This window comes from Manis pentadactyla, chromosome 8 (genome assembly GCF_030020395.1).
Source record: "Manis pentadactyla isolate mManPen7 chromosome 8, mManPen7.hap1, whole genome shotgun sequence".
Lineage (NCBI taxonomy): Eukaryota > Metazoa > Chordata > Mammalia > Pholidota > Manidae > Manis > Manis pentadactyla.
The window spans coordinates 65,349,539-65,365,195 of record NC_080026.1 but is presented as its reverse complement, the minus strand read 5'-3'; the positions used below and the strand labels follow the sequence as shown (position 1 = coordinate 65,365,195).

General features: G+C 40.4%; 1 protein-coding gene across 1 annotated transcript in view; it reads right to left on the bottom strand.

The window, feature by feature from the left end:
* Positions 1-1,377: 1,377 nt before the first annotated feature.
* LOC118932789 (annexin A8-like) overlaps positions 1,378-15,657 on the bottom strand; it is a 41,941-nt gene continuing 27,661 nt past the window's right edge. Inside the window, 1 exon segment of the mRNA XM_057505370.1 lies at positions 1,378-1,524. Coding sequence (XP_057361353.1) covers positions 1,378-1,524 — 147 coding nt within the window.

Below are 15,657 nucleotides of genomic sequence, written 5' to 3'. Positions count from 1 at the left end.
AATATGAACATTCTAGCCAAGGAGCCACCTTTTCCTTCTCTCCACCAAACCCAACAGGCTAAAATGCTCAAATTTTCAGAAGACAATCTTTCCTAGGAATTTTAACACAAAATCTACAAAATGTTATCAGTTTACTAATTCTATGTTTTGTCATACACTTGGCAACCTCTTTAACATCTAGAAAGACTAGACGTTGAAAATTTGGACTCATCTGTCCATTATATGCACTATATACATGGTAAAGTAAAACAAAATGCACAAACATAAAGAACAATGGTTAATTCTCACTATAAACAAACTGGCAATAGAGCTCTTTGCGCTTACTTCTCCCTCCTTCCTTGAACCAGTGCATAAACACAACGTGTACTGTTCAAAGAGGTGGTTTGGCCATTCCCCCCAAAACAAACATATTTGCTATGAATTTTAACAAAAATATTTACAAAATGTCTTTTTACTATCTTTACTTTTAACATATATCAGGCACTTCAGAATATCTAGAAAGACTAGATATTTTTAGAAAAATCTTTTTGAGTATTTAGCATTGTCAACTATATACACAGTAGTGAGGAATAAAATGCACACACAAAACAATGGTTATAATATGAAAAATATCTTCTAAATATGAAGTCTGGCACAGAACCTTCTTTTCTTCCTCCTCAAAGTCTTCTACTCCACGTCCTCTAACCCAGAGTACAAACCCGGACGTGTGTCGCTCCAGATGTAGCTCCTGGAAGTGGTCTAACTTGCATTTCAAAGAGTCATTTCCAGAAGACATTTTTATTATTTTTTAAAAAACAAATGGGCATTTACAAGACGTGTAGTTTTCAAACTCTACTTTATCATACGTTGGCAACCTCTTTAACACCTAGACGGCGTAGATGTTGTAAGTTTTCTTTTAAAAGGTTGGGGGGAAAGTTGAGAGCAGTTTTTTCATATTATATACACAGGCCTCCTATAAATGGCCAGTAAATCTTCTCAAAGGACGCTGGGCACTTCCTATTAGCCAAATGTGGTACGTAAATCTACCATTTTTTTCTTTCCATTAACAAGGTCTGGTAGAACGAGGACCAACCGCCCGATGTCCTGGTTAACCGTTCCACCGGTCTTCGATCGGGGCCTCCGCTCACCTTCCGGGCCCATTAAGGCCTTTGTTCGTCGTTGTCCGGACAAGGTGAGATCTCATCCAGTTGGGACGGATCAGTCACCCAGTTCCCGATCTGCGCGGCTCCAAGGCCTAAGGACGGCGCAGCCTGCGTCCACGTAGACCAGCCTCTGAGGGCCTTCAAAGGCTCTAACGGACCTCTGCGGCGTTCGAAAGGCCACCATTCTTCTCGCCCTGCCACACCCAACGTCCCGGCGCCTTGGCGGGGGTTTCGCCTAGGCCCCGCGGGGTTGGGCCAAGAGCGCGAGCAGTCGCGCTGGGTCCAGGCTCAGAGCGGCCGCCGCCGTGAGGTCTCGCAGGTTGGTGGGGGTGAGGATGGGAGTGAAGGGGCTGGAGGGAGAGGTTCGCCGCTGCGGCAAGGCCTGGGTTCGGCCAGAGAGCAGCCCCGGCCAAGGTTCTAGGTCTCTGCAGGACAGACCCCGTGACTTGTCCCCGGGCCCCCCAGCTCACCTGCCGGCGTGAGGCCGGAGGGCCTAGAGGGGCCCGGGGCATAGTGCCGACCTTCGCTTCTCACCGCGCTCTCCGAGAAAGCAGCTTCTTATCTCACCTCTCCCCAGTCTTGGGCTCACTCTCCAGAGGCAAACTTCTTCCAAACATTTCCATTTTTAGTACTGATGGGCACCTCCATAACTCTAAATAGCATATGTACATACTCATATTTCTCAGTTAATCATCTGTAGATAATTCATTGACCCCCCCTACAAAGGAAAATATATATGCCTCTCCTTCTTCCCTTTGTTCTCTCAAAGTTTTATGGCTTTCCCACAATTATTTTTGGTTCTTCTGTTATTTATTTTTGTAACCTCACCCTGTGTAATTATGCCCTGATTCTGCATTTCATCAACCTTAGGGCAATGGACTGCGGCAGCCAGTTATGGTCTGTTCCCAGACTTCCCACACCTCTTTCCTTTGGGAGGAACTCTTCCCCTCTCTCCCAGGGGTGGGCATTAGCATGGTCCCAGTGGGCCTGTGCGCTCCACCTCCTTAGCCGCGGCAACTGCCTGGACACTGGGCATGGTCCCCAACCCAGGCTTCCCCTGAACTTTCACTGGTAAGACTGCTTTCTTTTTCTCTGGGATTACCTCGAAGAGGGAAACAGAACATTGGCCCCTGGAGGGGCCCTCTAGGCCACCACGTGGAGAGAAAATCAACAGCTACGAGCGAGGGAGCCAATGAGAGAGCAACACTGGCTTCTGAGGATGGGAAAGACTGCTGGACCGTCTCACATGGAGCCCAGCCAGCCTCTTGACCTTCACATCCACATGAACCTGAACATTTCATTGTTAATATCAATCAATCGTGCTAGCTTTCTGACTAATACAGGGCTAATATTGGCATATTAAACACCCTATCACATGTGAGATAAGAATTAGCAACTATGCTCCCTCTATTATTTTTCTGTGGCTGCTTTGACAAATTATCTCAAACTTAGTGGCTTAAAACATAAATTTGATAGTTCTTTTTGAAGAATCAGCTTTTTGTTTCCTAGATTTTCTCAATTGTTTACCCATTTTCAATATTGACTTCTGCTCTTATTTTTATTTCCTCCTTTCTGCTTGCTTCAGGTTTAATTTTTCTCTTCTCTTTCTATGTTCTTGAGGTAGGAACTTAAGCTATTGATAAGAGACCTTTCTTCATTTCTAAAATAAGCATTTGGTGCTGTAAATTTCCCTCTCAGCACTGCTTAAGATATGTTGATGTGCTGGGGTTTTTCTTGGTATTTCGATATATTGTATTTTAATTCCCTTTCAGTTCTTTGTATTTTTCAAGTTTCATTAGAGATTTCCTCTTTTACCTATGCATTATTTAGAAATCTGTTGTTTAATCTCCAAGTGTTTAAAGATTTTCCGGTTGTCTTTGTTTTTGATATCTAGTTTGATTCCACTGTGGTTAGGGAACGCACTGTAAGATTTCAGTTCCCTTAAATGTGTTGAGGTTTGTTTCATGGCCCAGGGTTTGGTGGGTCTTCATGAACAGTCCAGGGACACATGAAAAAAAGCACATTCTGCTCTTGTTGGAGGGACTGTCCTATGTAGGTCAATTAAACGCTGTTGGTTGGTTGTGTTCTGATCCTCTGTATCCTTGCCGATTTTCTGAGTAGCAGCCCTGTGAGTTTCTGAGAGAGATGCTGAGGTCCCTAACTGTGATTTCCAGTTTGGGTACTTTTTTTTTCAGCTCCAGGTTTTTGTTCCATGTGTTCTAAGGCTCTGCTCTTTGGCGTGTATGCATCTGGGATTGTTACAGCTGCCTCCTGAATTGATCCTTTTATTATTTCATAATGTCCCTCTTTGTTTCTAGCAACTTTCCTTGTCCTGAAGTTTCCTTGATCAGATATTAATATAGCCACATCTAAGTTTTGAATTAATGTTTACATTGTATATCTTTCCCCATCATCCTACTTTCAATCTACCTCTGTCACTGAATTTGAAGTGACATTTTTGTAAATAGCATGCAGTTGGGCCTTTTTTAAAAAACCTACTCTGCTAATTTCTGTCATGGTTGGTGCATTTAGACCATTTGTTTAAGGCAGATACGGATGTGTTTGGGATGAAATCTGCCTTTTTATTATTTGTTTGATGTTTGTTTCCTGTGGCTCTTGCTCCTCTGGTTCTCTTCTCTTGCCGCCTTATGGGTTACTTGAACAGTTTTTAGGATCCCATCTTTATTTATTTATCATGTATCTCTTTAAATTGTTTTCACAGTGGTTCTGGGCTTTACGGTGCATGTAAATGTTTTATCAGAGCCTCCTTCTGTCAACATTTTACCTGGTTCAGTGAAGTATTGAAACCCCGCCTGCTTGCAGGCTCTGCCTTGCCTGCAGAGTGCGTGAGGGGGGCCTCACCACCTCCTCTGGAATCCTCGGCAGTGGATCTGGTGCTGCACACACCCTCATGAGACTCCTCTCCACACTTTCCCCAGAGCCTTCTGTCTTCCAGAAATGTGTTGGACTCTCTCCTTCATTAATGGCCCTCCCCTCCTTTTGCTTCTACCTTATGGGGTGTTGCTGTTTAAATTTATAAGCTTAAATTTCAGTGATGTCTTCTGAAAAATAGGAGGTGACTGAATAAAGGAATAGAAAACTCCAAGTGCCCTTTTAAAGGCATGAGGTGGGAAGAACCTGGCCTTTGGCTCTGGGCAGACCTGGTGAGTTGGCACTGCTCACTCACTCCACATGCAGCCTGGGTGAGTGTGTGATCATCCGGCCGGGCATCCACCCCAGAGCACAGTGTTTGTGGGAGGGAAGAAGAGCGAGAGGGCAGGTGGGAGGAGGCCGCTTGCTGCCTGGCAGAGCAGGTGCCTGATAAATGGCTCTTGTTATGCAGGCACATAGTCCCAAGCTTTGGCTGGGTGGGGGGTGGGAGTGGCACATCCCTGTGGGGCCACCACAGCAGTCAGCCTGCTGGGCACAGCAGCTGGGAGACTGATCCCACAGGGCCCCCAGCGAGAGGCCAGTGAGTCGGTGCAGCAAGCAAGGATTCTGGGGGCCTGGCAGGGTGAAGTCGTGGCTCTGCCGCCTTCTGGCTGTGTGACTTTGGTCCTGTGCCTTGCCCACTTGGATCCTCAAAGGCTCTAACTAGGACCAGATGGCCATGAAGTTCGGGAGTGCATGCTGCCACCCCTCTTAAATTCCTTTTCTTAAATATGGGCAGTTGGTCGCTTAGGAGTAGGGTGTTCCTGTGTACTTTTCTCATCCCGACTTTGACGCCATGAGGAAACCCAACCCATTGTGCAGAAGGAATGGGGGAAATTTTGTCCAAGCCCAGGGTTATTTCTCTTCTGAAACTGAGGTCCAGGTATGGGATCGGGATGGGGGGAGGGCAAAAATGTTACTCACTATTGTTACTGCTGTTTTGTTATTGCTAGTATTGGAAAAACACATTGAATCTATGTGGCGGGCATTGGATATTAAACATGAATGACAAGCTAAGTCCCTCTCTTGTGAGGCTCACTCTCTAGTGGAGGAGACAGACATCCCCTCCCCTTTGCACAGATGAATTCAAAATGTAGTTACTTCCCTGCAGAGAACAGCCAAGGGATGGAGAGAAAATAATGGTGGAGGGGGTTAGAGTTGAGAAAGGGAAATGAGGGTTTTTTCTGTGAAGGAATGAAGAAGAGAAAGCTGAGGCCCAGAGAAATGAAGTCACTTGTCCCAGGCCACCTCTGGCCACAGCAGGGCTAGGGGGCCACCCCTCTCCCCTCTGCCCTCCTCACTATATCAGCCTGTTGGGACCAGTGTCTGAGCCAGGACAGAAACTATGACACTGGGTGTGTGAGTGTGGCCCCACTAAGGAAGGTTAAGGGGCCCCATTTAGACCAATGCCTGAGCTGTTGAGCTCAGCTGTCAAAGAAACAGCTCCAGAGTCCTGCACCCCTGCCCACCACCCTGGACTTGTCCTGGCCCTACTCTAGTTGGCTCAGGAGTGAGACTTGCCCTTTGCAAAATGATGGCTGTAGAGAAGCCAGAGTTTAAAGAATCTGGAGAATGTCAACTCTTATTTTATGAAGGAGGAAACAGGTACAGAGAGGATGAGTGATTTGCCTAATTTCATACAGCTGACCTGGAGTAGTCTCCCAAGGAGCCCCTTAATGTTCTTTCCACTGCTAGGGTTATATTCCAGTGAATTTAAAGGGACCCAAAGGAATGCATCACTAATGGTGAAATTTTGTGGAAGATGGGCATGAGGGATGATATGAGGCATGGGCACAGTCTACTAATGGCATAGTGTGAAACTAGCATAGGCCTGACATGCAGTAAGCTCTCCGTGAGTGGTTTCTTCCCTCCCCTTCCATTGCCTAGTTTGGGACATGAGGTCTGAGTTCAGGGCCTTGTGCACTTTTGGAGCTCTACCACCATTTGCTAATTGACTACATGAATGCTGGGGTATGAAGATGTACTCCTTCCTCCTTTTTCACCCTCAAAAAGTACTCTATGCACCTGGGGGGACAGGTGTAGAAGGCATCAACTTTCACTTACCCATCCTGATTGTATGATCCTGTACACACATGTGCATATGTGTGTGATGTGTGCATACCCCCACCCTGTGCATGCACCCTCACACTTGACTTTTCAAACTTTTGGCACCAGTGAGGAATGTAACCATTTCTAAGATATTTGCTGGCCTCTTTTTTCTTGTTTTCTAGCAGAAGAAAAGCATCGCTCTAAGCCCACAGCTGTGAAGATCTTCCTGAGCACTGTTTAGTCTTTCATCACTTTGTAGAGGACAGGACGATCTGCGACTCAGGAATTGCTTAGTTGATAACTCGATTCTGTGGCTGAGCCACATTTGTAAGCTGTGATAGCACCCCCGTTCCCTGCCACAGAAACCCAGAATCCAATTAGGGATAAGGGCTGCATCATTTCTCATTGTTCACTCTGCCTTCCATAGCCCCTGGCTATCCATCTTTCTTGGCCGAAGGCTCCCTGAGGTCTGCAGGGCAAACTTCTGACTCTCTCACTGAGGGGCTGGGCTGCTCGCCTGATCCTCACAGCAGCCTAAGGTATTGGAATTAAATCTTGAAGGGACAAGTTCTTCTTGGTCCCTGGGACTGGGGCACTCAAGACAATTCCAGGCTTTCAGGGAATGGAGGCATTTCATTACCTCAATCCCACTTAGTCTTGGAGGTCCTGGGTATTTTCAAAACTCACCCAGCCAGACAGCCGTTTATGTGAGGCTGCATGGATTGCTTTTTGGCAACAAATACTGAAGCAGAGATTGTTAGAAAATCAGACATGAGGATTTTAACAATACAGAAAACAGACCCCCAAAGAGAGATATTTGGCTTCATTCATACAAAAAATTCCAATATACTATTAGATAAAGACTATATGGCTTTGCATCAGGCCATAATACCAGAAATTTTTGGATTTCTCTGAGATTCATACTCACCTTCCAAATTCTAGGACTATTGAGGGTTTTCTTTTCCTAGAAGTTTCTGATGGACTACATTTGTTCCATGGGCTCAGCCACATCACTTAGGAGGACTTAATTTGTTCTACTACATTTACTCCAACAGTTCAGTCTTCTTATTTTATTAAATACTTAGATAAGGGACAGACAATATCTTTCAACTTGCATGTCATCTCCCATATATTGCTGATGGCTGCTCTAAAAATTGGGTCTAGAAGGGTTCTAAGTCCTAACTGGACACAGAGGGGAAGAATGCCATATTCAGTTAGCAAAGGCCTCCTTGCCTGCCAGAGGGTGAGAAGTGGCATATGTGTTGCATTGATTTGCTCTCATTGCACCTAACAGTCTTAAGCTCTGAGAGGGGTCCTATTAAATAAGATAAACAGATCTGGCCCTCAAGTTCTTTTCAGCATAGCAAGGATGATAAGCCAACAAATGCTCCCAGGCCAGTGCATGGTGTCCTGGTTGAGGCAGATGCAGGCATCAATATGCTACATTGGCCAAGCACATGGACCTTGGAGTTGGGACAATCCTCAGAAAAAAATCCTGCTCTGACACCTAACTGCTAGGTGGCAGTGGACTAGTCACAGAAATGCTCTGAGCCTCAGTATTTTCATCTGTAAAATGAATATAACACCTATCTCAGAAGGTAGCTGTGGTCATTAAATGACATCAGATTTTAAAGCATTGGCCACTTACCTTATGTGGTAATGATTACTATTGTAATTACCAATGTTGTACAAACACAGGCCTCTAAACCTTGTCTTGGGTACAGAGGAGTTTTCACAGAGAAGCCCTGCTTTGAATGGCAAATGTTTCACAGAAAGCCTTCAGTAGGAGACAGAAGACATTCAACACTGAGGAAGACATTCTGCCCCCTTGGTTAGGAAAATCTCAATTATGGAAAAGAAAAAAAATAAGGGTCAAAAACTCAAAACAACTTTCCTGAAATGAAGGAAGTCTTGAATTTACTGACTGAAAGGTAGATTGATACAGAGTGGTCAATACTGTGACAGATGCTGATAAATGAATGTTTGATTTCAGATAAAAAAATTTTTAAGAATATCCAGTAAAAACCCATGCCTCCCCAAACCAACCAACCAACAGAACCAAACCAAAACAAACAGAAAATCACAATCACATAAAAACTCAAGGTAAGAGGACTTCCAGGATGGCAAAAAAAGAACCTCTAAAAATATGCTTCTCCAGAAAAGCAAAGAGAATGCTGATGAGAATGGTCAAAATCAACTTTTTTCAGCTCTGGAAATTGACCAAGGGCTTTCAACAATCTGAGTATCACTTATTCAAGAAAAATGGCTGAATCATGGTAAGAATAGCAAGTTTCGTGATGTTTTAACTTGCCTTATTCTCATCCTCCTTTCAAGCTCCATGGTAGGCTTGAAAACCAAAGTCCTCACAACCATGGCAGCTGTGAAAACCAGCGGCTAGGAAGCCATTGGAGAGGACAGAATGGGTTTGGAGCTTTCCAAAGCACCCTATCCCCAGAGAATTGTCACTACTTGATCTGACAGCTCACTGGAAAAGCTCCCTTCTTAGGGATTATCTTTAACATGGTTCAGAGTTTACTCTGTGCAAACATCCCTATCCTGAGGGCATTTGTCAAAAACAATCAGCAATCTGGGGTGGAAATACTAGTTGGGACTAACAAAAGGCTGATAAAAAAAATTAAGAGGAAAAACTGGGGAATAAGATAGTCATTGGAAAAGCTGTGGAATATTCCTGGAATTCTAGAAGGCCACATTCATGTGCTGGGATGTACACATGCCCAAGAAAAATCTGTATGAGGCTTAATCTCTGATTGACCTTGAAGCTCTGAGAAAGCAAGAAGTAAAGACTGAGGCACAGTTGTAAGTTGCTTGCTGGGGTATTGAAGACATACTCTAATACACACGCAAAGTTTCATAGCAAAGGTTGGGAGACTTAGGTGATTCAGGCATTAAAGAAAATCTTTGTCCAATCATTAGCTGACCACTAAACTGGCCAGGGGGAGACTAGTGCACTCCTGGAAATAATGCAGATTTTAGATGATTAGTCCGGCAAACTCACTAAGCAAGTAAACAGAAATGGCAATAGCAGCAAAAATAATAACAAACAGAAAAACCAGCAGCAACAGTAAGAACAGCCGTGGAAGGCTTATGAAGTTGACGGATTGCTGGAGTTGCCACACTATATTATTTAAAATGTCCAGTTGTCAAGAAAAAATTATGATAGATGCAAAGAAACAGAAATACATGGCCTAGTCACAGCAAAAAAAAGAAGTCAGTGGAAACTGTCACTGAGGAAGCCCAGACATTGGGCTTACTATTAAAGACTTTAGACCAACTGTTATAAACATGTTGGAAAAACTAAAAACCATGTCTAAAGACTTAAAAGGAAAGTGTGATAAAATTACACTAAATAGAGGATATAATAGGAATTTAAAAAAAGAGCCTAATAGAATTTCTGGAGTTGAAAAGTACATTAACTGAAATGAAAAATTCACTAGAGGGGCTCCATAAAAAATTTAAATAGGCAAAGGAAATAATCAGTGAAGTTTAAGATGGGCCAACTGAAATTATACAGCTTGAGGAGCAGAAAGAAGTAAAAGGAACAGAGCCTTGGAGACCTGTGGTGCATCATCAAACATACCAATATGTGCATAATGAGAGTCATAGAAAGGAAGATAAATAGAAAATTACAGAACAAATATTTGAAGAAATAATTACCATTAGGTTCCCAAATATTGATAAAAAACATTAATTTAACACCTTGAATCCAAGTAGGATAAACCTGAAGAAATAAACACCTAGATACATCAGAGTCAAACTATCCAAAGACAAAGACAAAAAGAATCTTGAAAATAGCAAGAGAAAAACAACCGGTTACTTACAAGCAATTATCAGTAAGATTAACAACTGGCTTCTCATTTGAAACCATGGAATCTGAAGGTGGTAAAATGGCACATACTCCAAGTGCTGAAAGGAAAAGTCTGTCAACCAAAACTTCTATATCTAGCAAGACTTACCTTGAAAAAAACAAAAAAGAAATTCCCAGATAAACACAAAATTAGAGAATTCATCACTGGAGGACTTTACCTAAAAGAAATACTAAAAGGGGTCCTTAGGCTGAAATGAAAGGGCATTAGGCTATAGCTTGAATCCACACAAAAAGAAAGAGCACTGTAAAGGTTATTATCATAGGTAAATATAAAAAAGAGAGTATAATGTATCTTTCAGCTTTTTCTTATCCTATATGATTTAAAGTTCAGCTACTCAAGTGAGTAATTATAAAACTGTATTGATGGGCTTATAATGCATAAAGATATAATTTGTATGTCAATAATATACCTGAAAGTTGGTTAACATAAGGAAATTAATCACAGTACATATCCTATTAATAGAATGAAGGACAAAGCCACATAATATCAATACATGCAGAAAAGGCATTTGACAAAATCCAACATCCTTTCATAATAAAAACACTCAACAAAGTAGAAATAGAGGGAAACCTCTGAAACCTGATAAAGGGCATTTTCAAGAAACCATATATAACATCATACTAAATGCTGAAAGACAGAGTGATTTCCTCCTAAGACCTGGAAGAAGTCAAGGAAGTCTGATCTCATTACTATTATTCAACAGTGTTCTAGAGGTCCAAGATAGGGCAATTATGCAAATAAATAAATAAGTAAATAAAGTAATTTGCATTTAAATTTGAGAGGATGAAGTAAAACTATATTCACATGGTATGAGCTAAGGGATTCACAAAATAACTATTAGAACTAATAAAAGAGTTCAGTGAATTTGAAAATACAGAATAAATATAAAATTTAATTGTATTTATATACACTAACAATGAATGTTCAAAAATAGAATTAGAACAATTCTGCTTTCAACAGCATCAGAAAAAATAAAATGCTTAGGAATAAATCTAATAAAATAAGTGCAATACTTTTATATTAGAAACCATGTGATGCCATTAAAAGAAACTAAAAAAGCTCTAAATGAATAGAAAGGCATCCCATATTCATGAATATGGAAGACTTAATTTAATATTGTTAAGATGGCATTACTTCCCAATTGGTCTACAGATTTGATGCAATCCCAATAAAAATCTCACTTGCCTTTTTCTCAGAAATTTATAAGCTAATGCTAAAATTCATATGGAAATGCAAGGGACCCAGAATAGCCAATACAATCTTGGAAGAGAAGAACCATGTTGGAGAACCCATGCTTGCCAATTTTAAAACTTATTACAAGCTATAAAAAGACAGTGTAGTACTGGAAATGGAATGAATTGAGAATCCACAAATAGACCCTCACATTTATGGTTAATTGATTTTTGACAAGTGTACCAAGACAATTCAATGAGGTTAAAAAAGTCTTCACTAAATGATGCTGGGATAACTGGATATACACATGCAAAATAATGAAGTTGGACCATTACCTCACATTATATATAAAAATTAACTCAAAATGAATCAAATTCTAAATGTAAGAGCTAAAACTATAAAACTATTAGAATAAGTCACAGGGGTAAATCTTCATGACCTTGGACTTGGCAAAGGATTCTTACATATGAAATGCAAGATCAATAAAACAAAAACTAAATACACTGGTTATCATTAAATTAAAAATTTTTTGCCCCTGAAATTAATAGGGTATTGTATGTCAATTACACTTCAATAAAAAAATTAAAAAGTTTTATTCTTTAAAGGACACTATCAAGAAAGTCAGAATACAGCCTACAGAATAGGAGAAAATATTTGCAAATAATATATCTGATAAAGCACTTGCATCCAGAATGCTTAAAGAAATTTTACAACTCAACACTAAAGGACAAATACCTTACTGAAAACACAGGCAGAGGATTTGAATAAACATTTTTTCAACACACAGGATCAAAACATGCATGAAAATGTTCAACATCACTGGTCACTAGGAAAATGTAAATCAAACTCACAATAAGATACCACTATATACCCACTAGGATGGCTTTAATAAAAAAAGACAGATTATAATAATGCTTATGAGGATGTGGAAAAATTGGGAACCAATATAAAATGGTACAGTCACTTTGGAAAACAGTTTGGCATTTTCTCAAAAAGTTAAATGGAGAATTACCATATGACCAAGCAATTCCAGTCTTAGGTATATACCCAAGAATTTGAAAATATATGTTCACACAAAATCTTTCATATGTATAGTCATAACAGTATTATTCAGAATAGCACCAAAGTCAAAACAACCCAAATGACCAACATCTGAAGAGTGGATAAATAACTGTGGTATTCCATTATAGTAATGGGAATGAGAATTGATTAAGGAAACTAAGCTCCATGAAAGAAAAGACCTTAGTTGCCTGAGTTGGCCATTCACAGAAAAATAGACGTGAGAGGCTTTTAAATATATGAAAGGCATTGAATGTCTAAAACCACTTGTCATCATAGAAGACAAAACCAAATTACTATACTTTACCCACCAGATCCACAGTGATGAAACTGTGAGAATGTAGTGAGAGGATTAGGAAAGTGGTATTTTCCTTTTCTTAATTGATGAGAATGTAATTTTGGGAGCACTTTGGCAAAATTTTTCTCAGTTACAATTCCACACTATATTTTAGGAGTTTATCCTACGATTGTACTGTCTGAAGTCATAGAAGAATGTTTATTGCAGCATTATTTCCAATAACAAATGACCAAAACCACCCAAAATGTCTATTCAGCAGAGACGTGGATTTACTGTGTTACCCAGCAATCACATTCCTGGGAATTTATCAGAGAGATTAAAATTTAAGTACACACAAAAATCTGCCCAGAAATGTTCATAGTAGTTTTATTTATAATATTTCTACTGATGGATAATTTATGTACCATGAAATGCACAGGGCTTAGGTTTTACAGTCCAATATGCTTAGGCAAACACAAGCACCCCTATAACCCACCATTTATAAGACTTAGAACGTTTCTAATGTCCCAGAAAGTTGCTTTGTGCTCCTTGCAGTCCATCTCTGCTGTGTTACTCTACCCCCAAATCCCAGGGCAATGACTAGTCTGATTTATTTCACTATAGATTAGTATTCATACAAATAGAATCATACACTATATGTTCCTTTATGTCTCGCCTCTTTTGTTCAGGAACATATACCTGAGATTATTCCATTAAGTGCACCAATAGTTCATTTCCTTTTTGATGGCTGCTAGTGCTCCATTATATGGATACAACTTGAAGTATTTTATCATTCTCCTGTTGACAGATATTTGGATTGTTTCTTATTTTTTGTCTTTCATGAATAAAGCTTCTAAGAACATTGTCATTTAAGTCTTCTTGTTAGACATGAGTTTTCACTGCTTTTGAATATAAACCTAAGAAAAGAATTGCTAGATCATGTAGTAGGGCAGATGTTTAAATTTATAATAAATGACCAAACTATTTTCAAAAGTGCTTGCCTCATGTACTTTCTCAGAAAAATAGATGGGCTTATTTAAAATTTTTCATTTATAAAAATTATAAAAATTAAAGAAGTTTTTAATGCACATGGTTTTCATGTATATGATGGCCATTTGTATATATTCTTTTGTGAAGTGTTCAAAGCTTTTTCCCATTTTTTAATTGGGATTTTTATTATGAAGTTGTAGGAATTCATTTTTTTCCTCCAGCTTTATTGAGATATATATAACACTGTACAAGTTAAAGGTGAACAATATGTTGTTTTGACATACATATTGCAAAATGATTCACCATAGGGTCAGCTAGCACCTGCATCATGTCACACACTAACCATTTCTTTTTTGTGGTGAGAACATTTAACATCTACTCTTTTAGCAACTTACAAATACATAATACAGTATTATTAACTATAATCACTGTGCTGTGCATTAGGTCCCTAGAACTTACACATCTTACAAGTGGAAGTTTATACTCTTTGAGTAAGTCTTGTAGGAATTCTTAAATATTCTGGCACCAAGTCCCTTATTTGGTATGTTTTGTGAATACTTTCTCCAGTCTTTGAATTTTCTTTTTCTTTTAAAATACCAGCTTTTATTTGTGATCTGTATGGATATATCCTTATGTTGTGAGTTGAATCTGAATGGCATAGTTTTCAATTGAAAAGTTGATGTAAAACAAAATTTGAAACATTTTTACAAGGAGTAAAACAAACTCTTAATTCCTTTATCGTAACACAATTGTTTTCATTTTTCTATTTTATCTTCTGTTCTTCCACATATTCATCATTTTACATAGTTATAATCACAATTAAAATGCAGTAAATATTCTAAAATACAGTGTTTGTGGCTGAATTGGGCCCCTTACCCCAAATTCATATGTTGAAATTCTAACCCCCAGTGTTTCAGATAATAAATGTATTTCAAGTTAGGGTCCTTAAAGAAATAATTAAATTTAAATGGGTGCACTCTAAACCAATATAACTGGTGTCCTTATAAGAAGAGGAAATTTGGAAAAAGACACATACAGAAAGAGGTGAAGGCAGAAGAATGGTGAGATTTTAAATTTTGATGAGGTCCAGTTTATCAATGCTTTTCCATTATAGTTATTACATGCTGTGTCTTGTTTAAGAAATATTTCCTTACCCTAGGTGGTGAAGATATTCTGTTTTGTTCTGTAAGCTTTTAAGTTTATGTCTGTGATCTATCTTTAAAATTTTAAAAACCAGATGCATATATTACAATTAATATTAAAAATTTTTCTAATCAAAGAAACACATGTGGTAGTCACTGGGAGCAGCCTTGGCCTTGAAGCCCAAAGAATATCTTGGTGTGTCCAGCCAGGTGTCCATGGGCAGGCCACTCCCCAGGGAACAAAGTTGGCTAAGGGGGTACAGCAGTGACCCATGGAGGGTCAGTACAGATAAATGTTTTTGAAACTTAATTGGAGAAATGTACCACTCATCTGTGAGGACACATGGCACTCCAGAGTGGGTGTACAAGAAAACACGGAGCTCCCCCACCCCCCGTCCCCCAGTGGTGATGAGGGCCAGAGCTCCCCCCCTGCACCCTCAGCCTGGGCAGTGGGAGTCAGCACCTTTGCTGATATTTAGGCTTTCTGTTGATTGAAGCTGGCCACAGAAGGCATCGTGAGAGCAGGTTTCCAGGCCAGCTTGATGCTGCCTGCAGCTTGGATGCAGCACTGGGTCCTGACTGCTTCTGCAAGGTGGGTATTGGCTCTCCGGGGGCAGTGGGAGTCTTTATAATCATGTATAGTCATGTGGGGAGGCAGGAAGGAGGGCAGAGCAGTGACTTCACTCATGATGTGGAAGGATCCACCCTGGCCGATGGGTTCCCTCAGAACACAGATCTGGGAGTAGGGCTGTCAGGTGGACAGAAGCAGCCTAGGTAGAAGAGGAAGGGCTGAAATGAGTTGCAACATGAGGCCATGGACCCCATTCAGATTGGCACATGGAGAAGTGGGGAACATGGCAGAGCTTGGCATCCCATCTGTGGTGGGTCAGCCTACCCTAGGTTAGGAAGGGATGACCTCCATTCCACCAGCCAGGGGCAAGGGCATGGATGACTGAGTCCTGTTTCAATTAGGACCAATTTATGACAGGGATGGAGGTGGGGGATGG